The sequence below is a fragment of the Ranitomeya variabilis genome, chromosome 3 (genome assembly GCF_051348905.1).
Source record: "Ranitomeya variabilis isolate aRanVar5 chromosome 3, aRanVar5.hap1, whole genome shotgun sequence".
NCBI lineage: Eukaryota > Metazoa > Chordata > Amphibia > Anura > Dendrobatidae > Ranitomeya > Ranitomeya variabilis.
Window position 1 is genome coordinate 312,000,336 of NC_135234.1, and position 22,269 is coordinate 312,022,604.

The 22,269-nt window shown below is 46.7% G+C and overlaps 1 protein-coding gene across 2 annotated transcripts in view; it reads right to left on the minus strand.

Moving 5' to 3' along the window:
- Positions 1–2,407: 2,407 nt before the first annotated feature.
- Positions 2,408–22,269, minus strand: part of LOC143815896 (peptide methionine sulfoxide reductase MsrA-like) — a 110,529-nt gene continuing 90,667 nt past the window's right edge. For both annotated transcript variants that reach the window (XM_077295642.1, XM_077295641.1), the window contains 3 exons: positions 18,801–18,905; positions 16,533–16,639; positions 2,408–2,629 (listed from right to left, as the gene is read on the minus strand). In XM_077295642.1, the coding sequence (XP_077151757.1) occupies positions 2,477–2,629; positions 16,533–16,639; positions 18,801–18,905 (365 nt within the window). In that variant the 3' untranslated portion in view covers positions 2,408–2,476. The remainder of the gene's footprint in view (positions 2,630–16,532; positions 16,640–18,800; positions 18,906–22,269) is intronic.

The following is a 22,269-nucleotide window of genomic DNA, read 5'->3' on the forward strand; positions in this document are numbered from 1 at the left end:
GGAATACCTGAATCCAGCGAGATTGTAGCATTAGGTATGCCACGGATCCTCACAAATTTGATAAGTGGGGATTACAAAGCACCGTTACGCCCAGACCCACTTATTTTGTTGGAGCTGGGCAAAAAAGCCATGAAAATGCTAAAAGTTCCAAAAATACTTGTACAACCTCACGTTGCAAAAACAATTTGAATCTTTTTACGGCGGTTTCCTGATGAAAAAGCTTAATGAATTGGGGCCTTAATACTTAAATATGTGTTTTGAAGGTCAGACTTTGATAGAGCCATATTCTTTAAATAAAGCCTCATTCACAAGTCCGATTTTTGCATATGAGTGCTACTCATGGTTTTCACAGATAACACTCATACCCATGATATTGTATGGGACATGTCCGGTGATAGCAACATCACCGTGTGTTTCTTGTAAATCTCCTCCATGCACAGTGATACCAGGCATATGGAGCGCCCCCACACCGCCGCAGGGCCGAGGGGTACCCGGAGCCGGGCCTCTGGGTCTCAGTCCTGGGGTTGTCACGGTGGCTAGACCCGGTCCGTGGCCCTGTCTGTCAGTGGGGGACGTCCGGTGCAATAAGTGGTGTTGTAACGGTGCAGTTGTGAGGTGCAGGTCGCGGTAAATAACAAGGACACCAGGTTGCAGTCTCTTTACCTCTTTACTGAAGGTTTTTGGAGACCTCAGTCCAGAGCGCTGTTAACTGGGTTGTCAGAGACCGGCCGGTCCAAAGGCACATCAGGAGTTCTCTTTACAGGTGGGAATCAGTGTCTACCTGCTAGCGCTGGGTGTTGTAGTTCTTCCCTGCTGAGCTACCGGGATAGTCCTCACAACTGTTTCTGTCTGTCTCTATTGTTCGTTCTCTTCGTCCTCCAGGTGATATGGTAGGACGCACCCGTATGACGGGGTAGGCCTGGAGTTCTTCCGGGACCCTAGAGTCGCCCCTCTCCCACAGCTGCCTCCGTTGTCTGCTTAGGTGTTAAGTGAGACAGCCAACCTGTAATTAGCTGTCCGGCCGTGGTTTGCAGTGTACTTAAAGTCTCTTACTTGCTCGGCGTTCCGGCCACCGACTGTTTGCGCCTCAGAAGGATGTTGCCTCGGTCTAACAGCACGACTCCTTCTGGTCCCAATACTTCTTTACTGTATTCCCGTTGTGCGCTGGTTAGTTCTGTTCTGAAGAGTCTGCCAGGATCCCATCCCTGACAGGTCTTCTCACTAGCTCTTCCCAGCTACTTCTCACTGTCTTCCTGTCCAACCCCCAGTTTTACCAGAGTTGTGAGGAGTGGCCTACTAGATAGGACCACCCCCCCTGGTGGCCGGAGTGCGAAGTGTGGTGTGAGTGTACCTGATCAGAGAAACTCCTTAGTGCAATCAGACGTACCATAGCTCCCCATAGTGGCGGAGCCACAGTACTGCAACAACCAGGACTCTGGGGTGCTGCACATACGCTCTCCAACTTCATCAGTACACTGCTCATGCCAGGGTTGCCAGCCATCCAGAAATTCCAGTCTATAAAATTAGGGAACTTTTTGCCCTCTCTCTAAAAAGTGGAGGGTGTCTGTGATTTTTTTGAAGATCGTATACAGATTATTTTGACTGCAATTATCATAACTGTACAGTGCATGCAGCTGATGTCAGAATTATGGGGTATTGATATGGATCATGTATCATAAGGATTTATTATATTCTTCCAATGTGTCCGTAAACTATATTGTCTGTCCGTGATTTTGATAAGCCATCCAGAAAAAATAAAAAGTCAAGTTGGCAACCATGGCGCATACGCAGGGAGGCTGAATGTCAAGATTTACAAGGAGTCGACAGTGACGTCGCTCTTGCAGGTTATGTCTATTGCAAATAGAGGGGCATGCTTACAAGATAGGGGGGGCAGCACTAGTGCAAGGGAATCAAAGCCCCGCCGGACATTTATGTAATAATAGTGCAGATTAAAGCTTGAGTAAAGAGTAAAGATATTACAAAGCCACGAGAAATAGAGACATGAAAAGCATGGAAATGACTGAAACACAGATGTATCCTTCCAACAAATCCAATACACACAATGCAGCAGCAAAGTGAGGAGTTTTAGCACAAGCTGTGATCTTGGCCCATTGTCTGCGCTCTTGTGGCAGTTTTACCAGGTTTACTTTACCTCAGAATTATTTTGATTTGTACGTTTTCAGCAACATATCGCTATATGTAAATGGCCAGTTCAGTCTTGCTGAAAATATTGGACCAGTAAGGTGCATGCACCATTAATCCGCTCAGGCATTGACTATATAGACATGTATGGTTATCCCCTGTATTGGATTTAGCCACATGATGTGGAATGGACAGTGATGTTAGATCCATACATGTCACGGTTTATGGTGAGTTAATGTGAAAAGTCAGAATGTACAGACCTATCGGCAGATGTATATGAGCTTTATTAACATCACATGTCTAAACTGTGCTGGGAAGAATAGCATCCAGGCGTTCACAGCACACAGGACACTCCAGTTCCTTTCAGCCCACAATAGCCATCTGGGATTTTCTGCAGATATTGTTGGTGGTAATCCTCAGCATAATAAAACTCTGGAACGGGGAGGATCTCAGTGGTGATGGCTCCCAAGTTACAATGTTTAAGCTCCTGTGGACAGAAGACAGGAATCATCATATGTACCGTATATATCTGCACCTTGCTTTCTGTTCCAATTTTGCACCAATGACGGATGTTCCTCACAATTGTTAACTGCGTGGTCTTTACTGATGTTATGTAACACAACAGTCGGCAACATACGGCTAAACCAAACCTAAATCTTATGGGCAAGGGTTTCCTGTTTATTTACTGGGCAGTTTTACCTGAAAATATGATTGTTAATGACCACATAGTTTTGTGGGGAAAACGACAATCTTTTGGCCCAATTCACAATCCATCTCATACATGGTTTTGGCTGCATGCAGCTGATGCAATGTGGCCACGTAGCCTTTGGGCTCGTTTAGAATACCTGGTTACTGATGGTCATATAGTGGCCTATTCGGACAGACAGACCGCATCTCTGAGCAATTAGTAGCAGACTGTTCTGTGTATATGAATTGTCGTTGTTCTCAGTAGCACGTGTACTGTTTCCACAGGACAATGTGCTGCCGAGAATGATAATTTTATTTTTATAGCTCAGCTTCAATATAATTTAATCTGACAAGCGTTTTGGTTGTTAGTCGGGTAATTGGCAGCATGTTTATGCTGCACGATTATCTATATACTAGCAATCCTAGGAAAGTGCAGCGCCCCAGAGTCCTGGTCGTTGCAGTGCTGTGGCTTCGCCGCTAAGGGGAGCCATGGTACGTTCGATGGCACCGAAGGAGTTCCTCCAATCAGGTATCACAGACACCAATATGTTTCACAGCTGGGCCTCCGGGGGGAGCTAAGGGTGCTATTCATTAGGCCACTCCCCACCATAGTGGGTAAACTGGGGGTCAGGCAGGAAGTTAGACAGAACGCTGACGGGATTGAACGGAGCAACACCCTGTGGCAGGGGGTGTTGTGAAGGGAGAGACTGTAGGGTCTCTGCCAGGGGTGGGATCCTGGCAGAGGCTTGGCATTGAAAGAACGTAACGGGTCCGCGCAGGCTCCTGGAAGCGGCGGGACTCAAGAAAGGACTAGAAGCGAGATAGATTGTGCTGAGTGAGAAACGAGATCAAGCAGAAGGAGAATACCAGCAGGGGTTTTGTTGAAAGAGGCAGCACCCTGCTGAGGCGCAATACCGGTGGCCGGAACGCCGAGGGAGTGGATTAGAATACAGCTTCAAGCCATACTCCAAACAGCGGCAGGACAGTCGGTCTAAGGCGGGCTGTCTACCACATATCACCTATGAAGTCTTGGGGGGCAATTGCGGGAGAGGGGCGACTCTAGGGTCCCGGAAGAACTCCAGGCCTACCTGACAAACGGGTGCCATTCCAACCTGAATACAGGGAAGGGGTGGATTACAGAGGAACATCAAATCGAGTTGTGAGGGAACTTAAGAAACAGACACAACCGTTGTGGGGTTACTTTCCGTGAGCACAGCAGGGAAGGACTACAACACATAGCGCTAGAAGGAAGGCACAGATTTCCACCTGAGAGGAGAACTCTGGAGGTGCCATTGGACCGGCCGGACTTGCGTAGCCTGGTGAACCGTGTTCTGGACTGAGGACTCAGAGATCTCCAGTAAAGAGGTAAAGAGACTGCAACCTGGTGTCCTCGTTATTTACCGCGACTTACACCCCACAACCGCACCGCTCCATCGCTACCATTACTACCACCTATTACACCGGACGTCCCCCACTGACGGACAGGGCCACGGACCGGGTCTAGCCACCGTGACAACCCCGAGACTGAGAACTAGAGGCCCGGCTCCGGGTACCCCTCGGCCCTGCGGCGGTGTGGGGGCGCGCCGCAAACTTGGCGTCACGAACAGGATCTACTTAAGCCTGAAGAATCAGGTCATGTGTGCCTAGAGACTGTGATTTGTTGTGCTTGGACTGTACTTTATTACAAAGACTGTGCTGCGCCAGTTGCCGACAAAATCCGCCGCCATTGCAGCGCTGAGGAAAGCGCAGGAAGAGAAGAGGGGCGTGGAGTGGGCGTAGACGAGCTGGAGAGCGCGAAGAATAATGGCCGCCCAGTCTAAGTATTTTTGTGTCCTGAGGACGTGCCCGTCAACTGCCGAGGTCCGCCTCCTGATTCTGGCCGGAGGGTGGAGACCATGGGGACGGGGCCGCCCACGGAAGAGACCGCGGGAAGACGACGCGGAAGAGGAGAAAAAGATGGCGACATTCAGAGTACCACGCGGAGCTGACCCGGCTCGGCCTGAGGATACGCAGCCTGAGGTAGCCTCAGGGGCGCCCACATTGCGGGGTTCGGCCTTGGCAGGGCCACCGATGGGACGACCCCCTCCGCCGATGTCCGCGGAGTGTGCGGCTGCAGCCGAGACCCGACAGCTGGCACGCCGCCTAAAGAATGACACCCGTGTGCTAGCTCGGATGGGGCAGCCAACAGAAATCCGCCTGTCCCCAGTGTCCCCTGCTCCTTCCCACCTGGCCGCGTCCGAAGATACACCACCGACGCCGGACTTGAAAATAATTCCGGATGCGGAACACTTCCGGCGTCTGATGGCAGCCTGGCGGAGCCGGCCCCAGCCCGCCGAGCAGATTGACCTGGTAAGCCCCCCAGAGATCCCACCGTTGCACTGGGGTGTAGTGGTGGCCTTCAATCCCCAGTCTGGACGGGGAATAATCCAGGAGATTGGGGAGCCACTACAGGTCCGTGTGGATCGGATAGAGGTGGAACCAAGCAGCGGGAGGTTCGATTGCAACTTAGAGCCAGGTGATGCTGTCACCTACACGCGGTGGAGGAGGGCCGCGGGTGAGACGGGCTGGATAGCCCGAGGCGTGCAGCGATGCGTTGCCCTCCAGGCTGCTGCAGGGGCACCGGAAGACGATACTCCGGCGAGGAAAGCTGCAGAGCCCGGTCCCGCGGAACCATCAGAAGCTCGACCTCACCGTGCCCCGGGGGAACGTGTACGGTTGCCGACAACGAGGATCTCCCAGCGGGGGATTCTGGCACTGCTGGGACCGGAACGACGCCCTGGCTCACCAGAACGATCTGTTGGTTTGGTGAGGCCGGAGAGAAGACCCCCGGCCACATCTCAACGGTAAAGTAATATTACTGCTAAATGTACATAGTTACTGTTCTTCCAAGTTGCTGCTAGACCCGTTCAGGGTTAAAGGTGACCCCTTTGTTGACCCGGGGTCACTGTTGTTTTCCTGAAGTTTATACAAGTTTTAAAGTTACACAAACTGCAGAAATCATGGACTGTGCATGATTCGAACTTTCTTTTGTAAATAGTTTGCACCTTCTTAAAGGTGCTCCCTACTGGTTTTAGCCAAAGACACTTTGCGAAGATATTTGCCCTATTGGTTTGAGCCAAAGACACTTTGTGAAGATACCTTTCCTACAGGTTCTAGTTAAAGACACTTTGCGAAGATACCATACCGGAACCTTTGCGTGGGCTGGTAGGCTGAGAAGACGAGCTACCTCAGAAAGACTTGGTCCCCTCTTAAAGGGGATGTGTGAAATTGAACTTGAGAAAGATACTGTTGCAGAACAGTAATGTGATAATGAAGCTTGAAAAAGAAATGTAACTGTTTTACATGCTAAGTTATATGTGTTGAATTTGTTGAAATGTGAAATCTAAATAATGTTTTGCAGAAAGAAAAGATGCAGAGAGCCCGTAGGGGTAGAGATAGAGATCTGCATAGCTGAAAGTAAGGAAGTAATGATGAAGGTGAGGATAGAAGGTCAACCCTGCGTCCCCATAGAAAGTTACTTTGTTACTAAGGACAGAAGGCGAACCCGTAGGGGTTAGAGAGTGAGTCCTTAAAGGAGCCGAGTAGAGCGGGCTCAGAGTTCTTTAAACGAAAGGAATGTTATGTCTATACTATGTATAGTAGCGAAAGGCAGTAGGCCCTGGCTGAACGGGGCGGTCCTGTAAAAGAAAGGAGAGGCAGTAGGTCTGGTGCCATAGGGACAGGCGGTCCTGCAGGTTCAAAGTAGGAGAATGTGAAGTTACCTTACCCTGTAATGTGATTATCGGAAGGCCTTTGGTAAACTAAGAGTGTATGTTTCTTAAAGGCAATGTTAATTTATTGTTCCAGAATTTGCACTAAGTAGAATACCCGGTTGGGTAACAGGAGTTATGCATAGCCTGTAATTTATAATGTTGACCATGTTTGTAACGTTAAAAGTGTCCTCACCTCCCATAAAGGGAAGCCTGTTCAAGTATACTTATCGTTTTGCACTCAACAAAATTGTATGTCTTTTTGCTAATCTGTATTGTTGTTTTTCTTCCCAGTCCCGGAGTACTGTGTTTAACCAGGGGGGAGTGCAGCGCCCCAGAGTCCTGGTCGTTGCAGTGCTGTGGCTTCGCCGCTAAGGGGAGCCATGGTATGTTCGATGGCACCGAAGGAGTTCCTCCAATCAGGTATCACAGACACCAATATGTTTCACAGCTGGGCCTCCGGGGGGAGCTAAGGATGCTATTCATTAGGCCACTCCCCACCATAGTGGGTAAACTGGGGGTCAGGCAGGAAGTTAGACAGAACGCTGACGGGATTGAACGGAGCAACACCCTGTGGCAGGGGGTGTTGTGAAGGGAGAGACTGTAGGGTCTCTGCCAGGGGTGGGATCCTGGCAGAGGCTTGGCATTGAAAGAACGTAACGGGTCCGCGCAGGCTCCTGGAAGCGGCGGGACTCAAGAAAGGACTAGAAGCGAGATAGATTGTGCTGAGTGAGAAACGAGATCAAGCAGAAGGAGAATACCAGCAGGGGTTTTGTTGAAAGAGGCAGCACCCTGCTGAGGCGCAATACCGGTGGCCGGAACGCCGAGGGAGTGGATTAGAATACAGCTTCAAGCCATACTCCAAACAGCGGCAGGACAGTCGGTCTCAGGCGGGCTGTCTACCACATATCACCTATGAAGTCTTGGGGGGCAATTGCGGGAGAGGGGCGACTCTAGGGTCCCGGAAGAACTCCAGGCCTACCTGACAAACGGGTGCCATTCCAACCTGAATACAGGGAAGGGGTGGATTACAGAGGAACATCAAATCGAGTTGTGAGGGAACTTAAGAAACAGACACAACCGTTGTGGGGTTACTTTCCGTGAGCACAGCAGGGAAGGACTACAACACATAGCGCTAGAAGGAAGGCACAGATTTCCACCTGAGAGGAGAACTCTGGAGGTGCCATTGGACCGGCCGGACTTGCGTAGCCTGGTGAACCGTGTTCTGGACTGAGGACTCAGAGATCTCCAGTAAAGAGGTAAAGAGACTGCAACCTGGTGTCCTCGTTATTTACCGCGACTTACACCCCACAACCGCACCGCTCCATCGCTACCATTACTACCACCTATTACACCGGACGTCCCCCACTGACGGACAGGGCCACGGACCGGGTCTAGCCACCGTGACAACCCCGAGACTGAGAACTAGAGGCCCGGCTCCGGGTACCCCTCGGCCCTGCGGCGGTGTGGGGGCGCGCCGCAAATGCTCGAATTGTACCTTTACATGTGTAAGTAAAGTTGTCATCCTTTATCTGAAGGCACCTATTTATTATAATGTGTTAGTAAATCTCAATGAAGAGCCTTTGGCCCCTTTCATACATCAGTTTTTTGCTATCAGTCGCAATCCGTCGAATTTTGAAAAAAAGGGATCCGGCGACTAATGCCGCCGGATCGTTTTTTTTCTCATAGACTTGTATTAGCGACCTTATGTTTCATCCATCATTCGCCAGATCGGTCGTAAATTGTTTATCTGGCGGCCAGAGACGATGGACAAAGTAACATTTTTTGTTTACGTCGAAAAATCAGACAGCGACGGATCCGGTGCCGTCCATCGTTTGCTCAAATGGAAGCCTATGGGCGCCGGATCCGTTAAATGATGGAATTCGGCAAAGGATTCCGGTTTTTTTAACTGAGCATGCTCCAATGTAGAATACACCCCACGTGTCATTCTCAGTGCAGTGATTGGGTGAATCCAAAACCGATGCCCGCGCAGTTTCATGATGCACTGTCTTTCTCACTCCTTTTCAAGAATGACCGCTTCCAAATGATTCGCCTCAAAAGTAAAATCCACATAGATCTTCACAATGTTCGCAATCACACCTTCCATTTTTGCCACTTGCTCTACAACCTGTAAAAGATGGGCTGTAGAAGCACTGTATATATATAGGTTTTCAGTAGCCAATAACATTTGGGAGCCTCCCATTAGCGTTTTAAAAAAACGGATCTGTCGTAAAATGGAAGAAAAAACTGAAGAAATGGATGAAAAACTGATGCGACGGATCCGTTTTTTCACCGGATCCGCTAGTTGGATCCGTCGAAAAAATTAATCCTTTGCATCAGTTTTTCACAATCTGACTGACGGCAAAAAACTGATGTGTGAAAGGGGCCTTTCTCTTCTATTGTTTCTGTCTCCTGGGTACCCAAAAAATGCACCAAAAATACATGAATGAATCAAGCCTTAGGTTTCTTTTAGGCTGCCGTCACACTAGCAGTATTTGGTCAGTATTTACATCAGTATTTGTAAGCCAAAACCAGGAGTGGAACAAATAGAGGAAAAGTATAAGGCCACGTTCACACTTTGCGGCGTCCCTCTGCGGGTTCTCCCGCAGCGGAATTGATAAATCTGCAGGGCAAAACCGCTGCGGTTATCCCTGCAGATTTATCGCGGTTTGTTCCGCGGTTTCCGCTGCGGGATTACTCCTATACTATTGATGCTGCATATGCAGCAATATGCAGCATCAATAGTAATGTTAAAAATAATAAAAATTGGTTATACTCACCCTCCGATGTCCGGATCTCCTCGGCGCTGCACGCGGCGCTCTGGTTCCAAAGATGCTGGGCGAGAAGGACCTTCGTGACGTCACGGTCATGTGACCCGGGCGTCATCACGGTCATGTGACCGCGACGTCACCGCAGGTCCTGTTCGCACAGCAACTCTGACCGGCCGGCCGCGTGCAGCGCTGAGAGGTGAGTATAACATGATTTTTTATTTTTATTCTTTTTTTTTAACCCAAATATGGTTCCCAGGGCCTGGAGGAGAGTCTCCTCTCCTCCACCCCGAGTACCACCCGCACATTAACCGCTTACTTCCCGCAACGTGGGCACAGCCCCATGCGGGAAGTAAGCGGTTCAATGCATTCCTATGGGTGCAGAATCGCAGCGATTCTGCACAAAGAAGTGACATGCTGCGGGTTTTAAACCGCTGCGTTTCTGCGTTTCTGTGCACAGCGGTTTGCGGTTTCCATAGGGTTTACATGTAAATGGAAACGCTATGGAAACTGCTGCGGACCCGCAGCATCAAAATCGCCGCGGTAAAAAACGCAAAGTGTGAACATGGCCTAATAGAAACATATGCACCACTTCTGCATTTATCACCCACCCCTGGTTTTGGCTTACAAATAATGATGTAAAATACTGACCAAATACTGCTAGTGTGACGGCAGCCTTAGGCCAGGTTCACATTGCGTTTACAGCAGCCCGTTCAACACATACGGTAATGGGCTGCTGTAAACGCAAGTGCCGGTATGGCAGCACGCTAGCGCAGATAGAGCATCTGCTAGCTCTATCTGCGCTAGCAGTGACGGACCTGGAAACGCTGCAGCCCGCGTCTCAGGGTCCGTCACGCAATGACGGCACATCCCTAGCGCACACCCATTGTGGGCGTGCGCTAGCGATGCGTCCGACAGGAATTAATGGCGGCCTTTACGGACTACGTTACACCGCGTTTATACCGCGGTGTAACGTAGTCCGTCTAACGGACGGCCATAATGTAGTGTGAACCCAGCCTTAGACAGTTGTAATTTTTTTGCCTGTATTACAATCACAACACCTGCACCCCTCCATGTCTCAGAAACAGAAAAGTGCTCCACTTCTCATAAAGTATGACATTTTCAGATTTTACATATGTATTGCAGCCATAAAGTACAATAATTCAGGCTGTAGGGAGGTACAGTGGGCAGCACGGGCTAGGTCTTATCCCATGTGCATGATGATATGCTCACAGTTTTTATCAGTACTTAGGGCTGTGTATGACGTTCCCTGAAGTCTGGCAGCATTTCTGTAGCACACACCTGCAGGCATGGTGTTCATATGCTAGAACACGGTGTGACTCTTGGCGTACTATGGTTGTGTTGTAAAGCATGAAGTGAACTATGTGCAGCTGTAATTTATCATGGCGCCAACATATTCCATAGATTTGTACAAAGTATACACTATGCCTCTGAACCCATTGGGCTCACAATTTAATTTTCCTTTTGTGAACGAGAGCGTCAATTTTGCAAAAGAATAATGAAGTTAGTAAACTCGAGCACGCTCTTATGAATCTGTGCCAATTTTCGAGGGATTTCGCAATTAGTGAGTGTGCTGACATCAGGAAAATAAAATTGGTTGGGTGATATGGTTGAGCACTTCATGAGATATTAACAAGACTTTTTTGTGTTTTTTTTTGCTTTTCTGTGGCAGTCTGTTAAGCATTATTTGACATATTTGCTAAGTAGGCATCTCTGGGCATTGCCAAGTGTGTAGGGTAATATTGTAGCTAAATGCAGACTAGTTTGACTTCTTTCTTAAGATAACCCTATTCATGAGTGCCCTCTGCTGGTGGCAGGCCAGTATGACAATGAAGCAATCCATCGGCATTCTAATTTACTAGATGGTGGCCCGATTCGAACGCATGGGGTATTCTAAAATATGTCTGTATGTACGTCGCGCTGTGAGTGGGGGTTAAATTCCGCGCAAATATTGCTGATTGGTCACGGCCAGCCGGGCGCATGGGAGGTCTCGGAACTTGGCCCTATATGAGTCTGGGGTGATAGCATGGTAATCCAGGATAGTCTGCTTTACAATGTTATGATCCCGATTCCGCTGTGAGTCAATGGTTCGGTAAGCCAGGCTACCGTTCAGGAGTCCCACTAACAAATGCATCCAGCCAGAGTGAAGCACCTCCATCACAGCACACTGCTGCTCAAAGTCCTTGAAGAACCCCTCCACATCTCCGGAAGCCTCATCAAATGGCTTAAAGTCTGTCCGGGTGATCCGTACAGGCTCCCGGATCGTTGGGTTTACATTCCACATTGCGTTACTCCCTCTTTCAAGCTCCATTGCTTCTTGTCTCCGCTGTGCCCGGCGGGCAGCCTCCTCCTTGTACTCCTGAGAGACGCCTGGGCCCAGAACCACCATCTCTTCTTCATACCACACCACCCACTGGTAGATCAATTAAGGCCTCTTTAGTCAGTCCCTGGTAGTTCAGGCCCAAGTCTCTGGCTCTCCCCTGTAAACTGGATACAGTCCAATTTCTGTACTCACTCTGTGTGTGGTTCTCCATTAGGTTACACTCTGTTGATCCCGTTGCTTGCCACCAGTTGTCACAGGTTCCTTCTCCGGTATCACACAATCAACAGAGCCAGTGAAGAGTGAACAATTCCAAGACCTTTATTTAGGCAAAAGTACGAAAGGTCCATATACGCATAAACGGTCCACCACACAAAGGATAAAAATATTCCAGAACACAAATGCAGTTCCGTTACAGGATAAAAGTCCAATAATCCAGCATAGAGGATAACAGTCCATATTCCCTTCTTTCTCTCTCTGACATGCTGTGTTCTCTTCATAGTTCCAAACAAACCGATCTGTGTCTCACCTCCCTCCTCATTCACAAGTTAGGGGGGTGGGTCGCAGGGGCTCATTGTTTCAACAAGCTAGGTCAACATGTCATTAGCATATTAGCAAACAACATTATTCACTGACCCTGTGGAGAGATAACAATACAGATCTGGGGGGAGAATACCAGATGGCAAATAACAACTCAACACCATGAAAATAAGTAAAATAGAAATATACACAAAATGATACCCACAAAGTATATCACACCATCACAACCTCTCCCCCCTCATATTAAGTGAGCACGCCATTAGGTCTACACAGACCTCTGGCCTGCTCACTTTAGTCCACTTTGCTCCACTGTTTATAGTTCCTTGTACAGTGGCAGGGGTTGCAATAATCATGAGCACTTGTCCATAAATTCCTGGGTCCTGCTTTATGGTCATACTAGGTTTTTTGTCTGGACTGGGCCATTCGCTGATGTTCATTAGCCAAGGTAGCTAGCTGGGCGAGACAGTCTCTGATCACTAGAATGTAGGGAATGATGGGCGTTCCAGTATCTGCGATATCTCCCTCCAATTGTTCTTTCAGAAGAGTGAGAGGCCCACGGACCTTCTGCTCCCACAAAATGACTTTGCAACGCCCCAATGTCATTTCCAAGGAGGATATCTGCAGGAAGTCCTCCCATAACGCCAATCCAACACAGTTTTTCTCCAAAACCAAAATTCAAACGTACCAAAGCTCCCTGTATATATATGCGGACACCCACCGCTAGGACAATGGGAATTCCCGGGCCCTGGTGAATTGCCTCGGGTCGAACCACACGGGGGTCAGCGATAGTCAGGAATGCCCCCGTGTCTCTATATCCCGACATTTTGTATCCATCAATTAAGACATCCTGCAGGTGGCAATGCCATTGCTGTGTATTTCTGATGGACAAAGGCCGGAGTCCGTACACTCCAGCAGGGGTATCTATGGTGCCGTGGTCAGTGGTCCACTCTGGTGGGGGTGGTGGTAGCTCTTCCTCAGGTGGGATGGAGTGCACAAGATGCACTGGACGAGGTGGGGCTGCGTGGGGCTCCCTCCGAATCCTTGAGGGACAGCCAGACTGCAAATGTCCAGGTTGCCCACACGGTAACATCTCCTCTCTGTGATACCCCCAGGTCGTGGTCGGAACTATTGGGGCCCAGGATTGTGAGCTGTGATTGTCATCGGCCTGTGGCTGGGTGGAGGGGCAGATATAATCGGAGGGGGACGGGGCGCGGGAGAAGGCCGTGGCTCATTGTCCAGAAGCCTCCTCCATTGCGGTCAGATAGTAAGGGCTTCATCGGCCAGGGCTGCAGCTCTATCCACTGTGCACGGTGTGCGCTCCTGGACCCATTCCCGTACCTCTGCGGGGCACTTGGCAAGAAATTGTTCTAGAAGGAACGCCTGTATAACATCTTCCACAGTAAAGGCGTTTTCTGCTTCCAGCCATCTCCGACATGCCTGGGACATCTTATGTGCAAACATCCTAAACGATCCCCCCTTGACTTAAACTGTCTGGGTGATCCGTACAGGCTCCCGGATCGTTGGGTTTACATTCCACATTGCGTTACTCCCTCTTTCAAGCTCCATTGCTTCTTGTCTCCGCTGTGCCCGGCGGGCAGCCTCCTCCTTGTACTCCTGAGAGACGCCTGGGCCCAGAACCGCCATCTCTTCTTCATGCCACACCACCCACTGGCTTTTTGGGGTGGGGGTCCTCGTCTCCAGTGCTCGTCCTTCAGACATATGGGAGTAGGTGGTCTGGCTAGCACCCACCAGTAGATCAATTAAGGCCTCTTTAGTCAGTCCCTGGTAGTTCAGGCCCAAGTCTCTGGCTCTCTCCTGTAATCTGTGTACAGTCCAATTTCTGTACTCACTCTGTGTGTGGTTCTCCATTAGGTTACACTCTGTTGATCCCGCTGCTTGCCACCAGTTGTCACAGGTTTCTTCTCCGGTATCACACAATCAACAGAGCCAGTGAAGAGTGAACAATTCCAAGACCTTTATTTAGGCAAAAGTACAAAAGGTCCATATACGCATAAACGGTCCACCACACAAAGGATAAAAATATTCCAGAACACAAATGCAGTTTCGTTACAGGATAAAAGTCCAACAATCCAGCATAGAGGATAACAGTCCATATTCCCTTCTTTCTCTCTCTGACGTGCTGTGTTCTCTTCATAATTCCAAACAAACCAATCTGTGTCTCACCTCCCTCCTCATTCACAGGTTAGGGGGGTGGGTCGCAGGGGCTCATTGTTTCAACAAGCTAGGTCAACATGTCATTAGCATATTAGCAAACAACATTATTCACTGACCCTGTGGAGAGATAACAATACAGAACTGAGGGGAGAATATCAGATGGCAAATAACAACTCAACACCATGAAAATAAGTAAAATAGAAATATACACAAAATGATACCCACAAAGGATATCACACCATCACATACAGTTACGTAGTATAGAGCACAGCCACGTAGTATATAACACAGCCCACATAGTATATAACACAGCCATGTAGTATATAGCACAGCCACGTAGCATATAGCACAGCCACATAGCATATAGCACAGCCACGTAGTATATTGCACAGGCACATAGTATATAGCACAGCCATGTAGTATATAGCACAGCCCCGTAGTATATAGCAGCCACATAGTATATAGCACAGCCCACGTAGTATATAACAGACAGCCACGTAGTATATAGCACAGCCCACGTAGTATATAACACAGACAGCCACGTAGTATATAGCAGCCACATAGTATATAGCAGCCACGTAGTATATAGCACAGCCATGTAGTATATAACACAGCCCACGTAGTATATAGCACAGCCACATAGTATATAGCAGCCATGTAGTATATAGCAGCCACGTAGTATATAACACAGCCCACGTAGTATATAGCACAGCCCATGCAGTATATAACACAGCCCACGTAGTATATAACACAGCCCACGTAGTATATAACACAGCCCACGCAGTATATAGCAGTGTGGGCACAATATCCCTGTTAAAAAAAGAATTAAAATAAAAAATAGTTATATACTCACCCTCTGGAGTGCACCAAAGCTGTCCCGCTTCACGCGATGCGGCCGCCAGCTTCCGTTCCCAGTGATGCATTGCGAAATTGGCCAGATGACGTAGCGGTCTCGCGAGACCGCTAAGTCATCTGGGTAATTTCGCAATGCATCACTGGGAATGGAAGCTGGCGGCCGCATCGCGTGAAGCGGGACAGCTTCGGTGGACGGCTAGGTGAGGATACCACTATTTTTTATTATTTTTTATTATTTTTAACATTATATCTTTTTACTATTGATGCTGCATAGCTGCACCAATAGTAAAAAGTTGGTCCGGGATGGGGCGACACACTGGCACTGACTGGAAGGGGGCACTGACTGGAGGAGAGTAGGGAGGGGCCAATTCGTGGCCTCACTAAGCCTGTCGCTGATTGGTCGCGGCCTCCTGGCCGCAACCAATCAGTGACGCGGGATTTCTGTTACAGACCAACAAACAGAAAGACAGACAAACAGACGGAAGTACCCCTTAGGGTATGTTTCCACGTTCAGGAAACGCTGTGTTTTTGACGCTGCGTTTTTCCGCAGCGTCAAAAACGCAGCGTCCAGATGTTACAGCATAGTGGAGGGGATTTCATGAAATCCCGACTCCACTATGCGTTAAAAAACGCATGCGTTTTTGCCGCGAAAACGCATGCGCGGTGCGTTTTTTCAAAACGCAGCATGTTGCTACAATGAGCAAAACACGCAGGCACACCGCAGGTGACCTGCCAGTGACCTCAGGTGCAGTTTTGGTCAGGATTTTACTTGCATAAAATCCTGACCAAAGCCTGAAGCAATCCTGAACGTGGACACATACCCTTAGGGTATGTTTCCACGGTACGTAAACGCTGCTTGTTTGACGCTGCAGCGTCAAACAAGCAGCGTCCAGATGTTCCAGCATAGTGGAGGGGATTTTATGAAATCCTGTCTCCACTATGCGTGGAAACCCGCACGCGGCGGCCCTGCGACTCCGGATATGCTGCGCGTCTTTTCAGATCGCAGCATGTCCGTACACCTTGCGGGGACGCAGCGTCCCCGCAAGGCATATCACAGGGCCCTATGGCGAGGGGTGCGATGATCCCGGATGTGTACTGTACACATCCGGCATCATCGCGTCCCAGAAAGGGGGCGGGGCTTAGCGCCGAGCGGCTTCGCCGCTGCGGCGATCCCGCCGGCAAACCGTACCGTGGAGCCATACCCTTAGACGATTATATATATATATAGATGGAATGTTACTTGGGAGTTGGAATTGAATTCTGTTGAATATTTACCTTTTGGTAGCTGTCTATTGACTGAAGAGCTGCTTCCCTCTGTTGATCGCTGTAGGTGAATATCACAGAGCGGTACTGAGTACCTATGTCTTTTTCTTGCTTCATTCCTGAATTGACAGATGGAGTGATACTTTTATGGAAAAGGATTATATTGTCATGGTTATTCTTACTTCTTATCACAGTCTAGTAAGAAATATCTAACCTGCTCTAAAATTAGAATCATAACATGCTCTGCCAGACAGTAGTGCCAAAACACTCCAGGATCTATAAATTACTCTCTTTCCATATATAGTAAGCCAAGGGTCTGTCTAAATCAGTTGTTTAATAACGTATCCCTTTTTTATTTCACCTTTATGGCTTTAAACCTGTACCATGTAATTACCTATGACATTTTCAGGTAAGCCAAAACTGACCTGCCATTATGCGTCTCCAGGTCATTATGAGTTCATTGACACCAAACATGTAAAGGTTCTTTTTTATTTAAGTGGTTAAAAAAAATAAAAAATAAAAATTGCGCCATATTCCAAGACCTGTAGTGTCTCCATTTTTCATGATCTGGGGCTGGGTGAGGGCTTATTTTTTGCGAGTCAACATGCCGTTTTTATTGATACCACTTTAGTGTACAATCTTTTGATCGCCCATTATTGCATTTTACTGCAATGCAGCAGTGACAAAAAAAAATTGTAATTCTGAAGTTTTTTTTTTTTCTCATTATGCCATTTAACGATCTGGATAATTTTTTTATATTGATGGATCGGGTGATTCTGAACACGGCAATACCAAATATGTGTATGTTTTTTTTTTTTTTATTGTTTTATTTTGAATGGGGTGAATGGGGGTCATTCTAACTTTTTTATATATTTTTTAAATATTTTTAAAAACATTTTTTTTTACATTTGGCATGCTTCAATAGTCACCATGGGAGACTAGAAGCTGAACTACTTTGATCTCCTCTGCTACACACAGGCGATGATCAGATCGCCTGTGTGTAGCAGAATGCTTACTTGCTATGAGTGCCATCAATCTGGCAATGACAACCAATGCCAAGCTCTGGTTATCATGCTGACCCATCGGTGACCCGCGATCATGTGACGGAGTCACCGATGGGTGGGATTTACGATGCGTTTCTGGTAAGGCTGGAGTCACACTCAGCGTAAGACAATACGGTCCGTTCAGAATTTGACAGCGGCATTTAACTAGTTAACAGCCGTGTCTGGATCACAATTCCACCTACAGCTGATTCAGGCACATGTCAGTTGTATATATCAGCTGACATGTGCCTGGAAAGGTGCAGGCTCAGTGCCGGAGTCAGACATTGGCGTACTATTATGCCCAAGTTTGGAAAGGGGTTACATGGTATTTTCACCATTCACTCTTATATTCAGACAGTTTATATAAAAAGATGTACGGTAAATATATTGTATTACTTATCTGGTAGTTAACATGTATTGTACTTCAGAGCTGTATTCATAATTCTGCTGGTGTTTACTGGAAACCATCAACACGCTTTTAGGATGAGCACAGTTTAGGATGAGAAGGTTAGAGACAGTTACATTTTCCTAAATCAGCAAAATTGTGGACACAACACTGAATATTAACACAGGCTGTAACTCATAGTATTAGTAAAGGCATATATCGTACTGTATGTACAATGTTACTCAATTTCTTATGTAGGTTAATTCTTTAATGTTTTATTAGAAATTGTGTTCGAAGGTGATCATAAACTTTGACCGAATTGTATTTGAGATGATATCTGCTCCCCAGCTTTAGGCTGCGTGCACACGTTGCAGATTCGTGTGCGGATTTTTCCGCACCGTTTTTGCAAAATCCGCAAGTAAAACGCACTGCGGATTACCTGCGGAGTTACTGTGGATTTCCTGCGGTTTTTGTGTGGATTCCACCTGCGGTTTTACACCTGTGGATTCCTATTATGGAGCAGGTGTAAACAGCTGCAGAATCCACACAAAGAATTGACATGCTGCGGAATAAACAACGCAGCGTTTCCGCGTGGTATTTTCCGCAGCATGTGCACTGCGGATTTCGTTTTCCATACGTTTACATGGTACTGTACAACGCATGGAAAACTGCTGTGAATCCGCAGGGCCAATCCGCAGCGGCCAATCCGCTGCAGATCTGCAGCAAAATCCGCAACGTGTGCACATAGCCTTAGGGCTCCCACATATTCCAAGTATATAAAATATAAAATATCTATTTATTATAAAATATTCATCTAGGTTTTAGAAAACCACCTATTAATACATATCATACCGTCTGTTGGGTTGTGATTTTCCCAGAACAATTTCAGCAATGATTTATAACTGATCACTTTCGGGTCATATACAACTCGGACGACTTCAATGTGTGCAGTAAGACCTATATAAAAAAAATACAAATAAAATAAAAATACAGCTCGCAGTGAAATGTTCATTTTGTAGGAAATACTAGGCTAGTATTACATTTGGATTGGAGGCTGCATTGCAAATACCGGTATTTTGCAGAAAGAAATAGGGCAACCACTTGCTAATGCTTTTCTTCCAGTAAAATAACGGCTTCCCTAATGGAAACTAAACGGACCCCATTAATGGTGGTTGGAGCTCATCTGTTGCCATTGTTATGTGTCATAGAATGGATTTTTTTTGCAGGAGTTCCGAAAGCTGGTGTGCTAGTGTGAACCTAGCCTTGGGGTCTTTGGGAGTAGGTTATATTTGGGTCCCACCAGATGGGACCTGCACCTGTCTCTGGAAGGAAGGTTACCACCAACCCCTTTCTCAAGAACACTTTTAGAAGAGTTCCAAAAACTGTTGAGCAAGCCATGAAGATACATTTACAGTTTTATGACCCCATAGCCATAAAACAAGTCATAAAACTTAGGGAACATTTAGAAACTGTGGACATTATTTGTAACATGCCACTGTTACATTTCATGAAAATGTGATTTTATGTGTTGTGTACACCTGCATGATGTAGAAAGCCTTAACGGAGGTCCAGTCACTGTCACCCCGCAAGGGTGTGAATAAATCAAATCCTTGAGAGAGAAGTAGCAGAATGCAATGGAAATCTCACTTAAATATTGTGGCTTTAAAGACGACCTTTCACATTGAACTGGACACACAATGTAATAATGACTGCAGAGCAGAAGAAAATGTTTGTTTTTCTAATTATTTTGCCTCTCCATTGCAGAGATATTAGCAACCAAAGTATTTGACATCTAGTTAGTTAACTTTTTTAGTCCAAGTGGGAATTATGAAATAATTTCAAGAAGACCCATAGCTTTTATTACCTGTTGCCCTCTCCATCCCATGAATACACTCGCTACCATGTAGCTTCATAACATTACAAGACATCATTTCTTCCCCACGTTTTTAATTTGTGTTAATGGGCTGTAATGAATAACTCTGATCTGTCAATGCTTAAAACATTTTCACCATAAAGTATTTGGTGCTTAGCAGAACAAAAAAGTATAAGATAATATTCTATCAGGGCTTTGGAGATCCCAGAGAATCCGTAGAGCGGAGTCTGGTTTTGCAAGAACATTAAAGTTTCTGTGAAAAAAAGAAAAGCAGACCCTTTTTAATAATCATAAGCTGAGTTCAAAGGTGTATCTACGTTTTACAGCACCCATGGCAAAAATTCAGTTTGCCCCCGCCATCCCAAGCACATATGCAATTTGTTATACAGTTACTTGCTGACTAGTTCCTCTGTTTAAGGCCTCATAACCATTTGCGAGAAAAAAAACGGTCCGATTTCTGGACCGAAAAAACAGAAGAAAAACATGCGATTATCATGTGAGTGTTATGCGATTTTTTATCGCAACATCCGTATGCAATGCGATTTTAGCATGAGCTTTTACATACAGCAGTTCTTTTACACACCATTTTAAAATGAAATATTCTTGAAAACAGACACACATATATACAGTATATATGTGTGTGATAGATAGATAAATGGATAGATAGAAAAGCCAGCAATTCCTGTGCGCTTACAGTAAAATCACACTGGCAGGTTACAATAGAATAGAAATATACACATAGTATAGGTGTGTTATATATATATATATATATATATATATATATATATATATATATATATACAGTATGTCAGTGAGACACATACAGTATATATATTTTTTTATTTCATAGAGAGATAGCAGAAAAGCCGGTAATTCAATTGTCGGGTTCTGTAAAATCATTGCAGAACCCGACATTAACCCCTTATTACCCCATATGCCACTGCTACAGGGAAGAGAGAGGCTAAGGGCCGGAAAAGATGCATCTTACAGATGCGCCTTTTCTGGGGTGGCTGGGGGCAGATGTTTTTAGCCGGGGGGGGGGGCAGTAACCATGGTCCCTCTCTAGGCTATTAATATCTGCCCTCAGTCACTGGCTGTCCCACTCTGGCGGAGAAAATTGCGCGTGAGCCCACGCCAGTTTTTCCCGTGAATTAATCTTTTAATTTAACCCCTACAGCTCCAAAATGTTACACACACACACTACTAACATTATTAGTGAGGGACATAAGAAAATCTAACGGATATGCAATCTTTTACTGTGCGTAAACCATGTGTCATATCATGTCAGGTTCTGCAATGATTTTACCGTTACCGCTGCTATTAACCCTGTGTGACCAACTTTTTACTATTGATGCTGCCTATGCAGCATCAACAGTAAAAAGATCTAATGTTAAAAATAATAAAAAAAATAAAAAACAGTTGTATACTCACCGTCCGTCGGCCCCTCGGATCCAGAACAGGCAAGACCACTACGTCATCATCTTGCGAGACCGCAATGCACTCTTGGGACCGGAGCGCGCAAGGAGCATCGGTAAACGCTTCGCCTGGATCCGGGGGCCAACGGAAGGTGAGTATATCACTATTTTTTATTTTAATTCTTTTTTTTTAACAGGGTTATGATGCCCACATTGCTATATACTATGCGGGCTGTGCAATATACTATGTGGGCTGTGCAATATACTACATGGCTGTGCAATATACTACGTGGGCTGTGCTATATACTATGTGGGCTGTATTATACTGTACACTACATGGGCTGTTATATACTACGTGGGCTGTGCTATATACTACGTGGGCTGTGCTATATACTATGTGGGCTGTATTATACACTCCATGGGCTGTGTTATATACTGCGAGTGTGGGCTGTTATATACTATGTGAGCTGTGTTATATGCTACGTGGGCTGGTATAAACTACGTGGCTGTTTTATATGCTATGTGGGCTGTTATACACTCCGTGGGCTCTGCTATATACTCCGTGGGCTGTGTTATATACTACGTGGCTGTGCTATATACTCCGTTGGCTGTGCTATATGCTACGTGGCTGTTCTATATACTACGTGGCTGTGCAATATACTACGTGGCTGTGCTATGTAGTACGTGGCTGTGCTATTTACTACGTGGGTTGTTATATACTACGTGGCCGGCCGCAAACAATCAGCGACAGGCACAGTCCGGCTGCGAATTGGCGTGGGATTTGGACCACGCTTCGCTAATTGGTCGCGGTTGGCCGAGTCCTGTGTATTCAATGTATTATTCTAAAATCTTCATAAATAAACTACATACATATTCTAGAATACCCGATGCGTTAGAATCCGGCTACCATCTAGTATATCTATATATGTGTCTCACTGACATATATATCTATAATATAATGGTGGGAGCGTCACTCTGTCCAAAGCCTTTATAGACTGCGCAAGCGCGACGCACCGCGCCTGCGCAGTCTGCA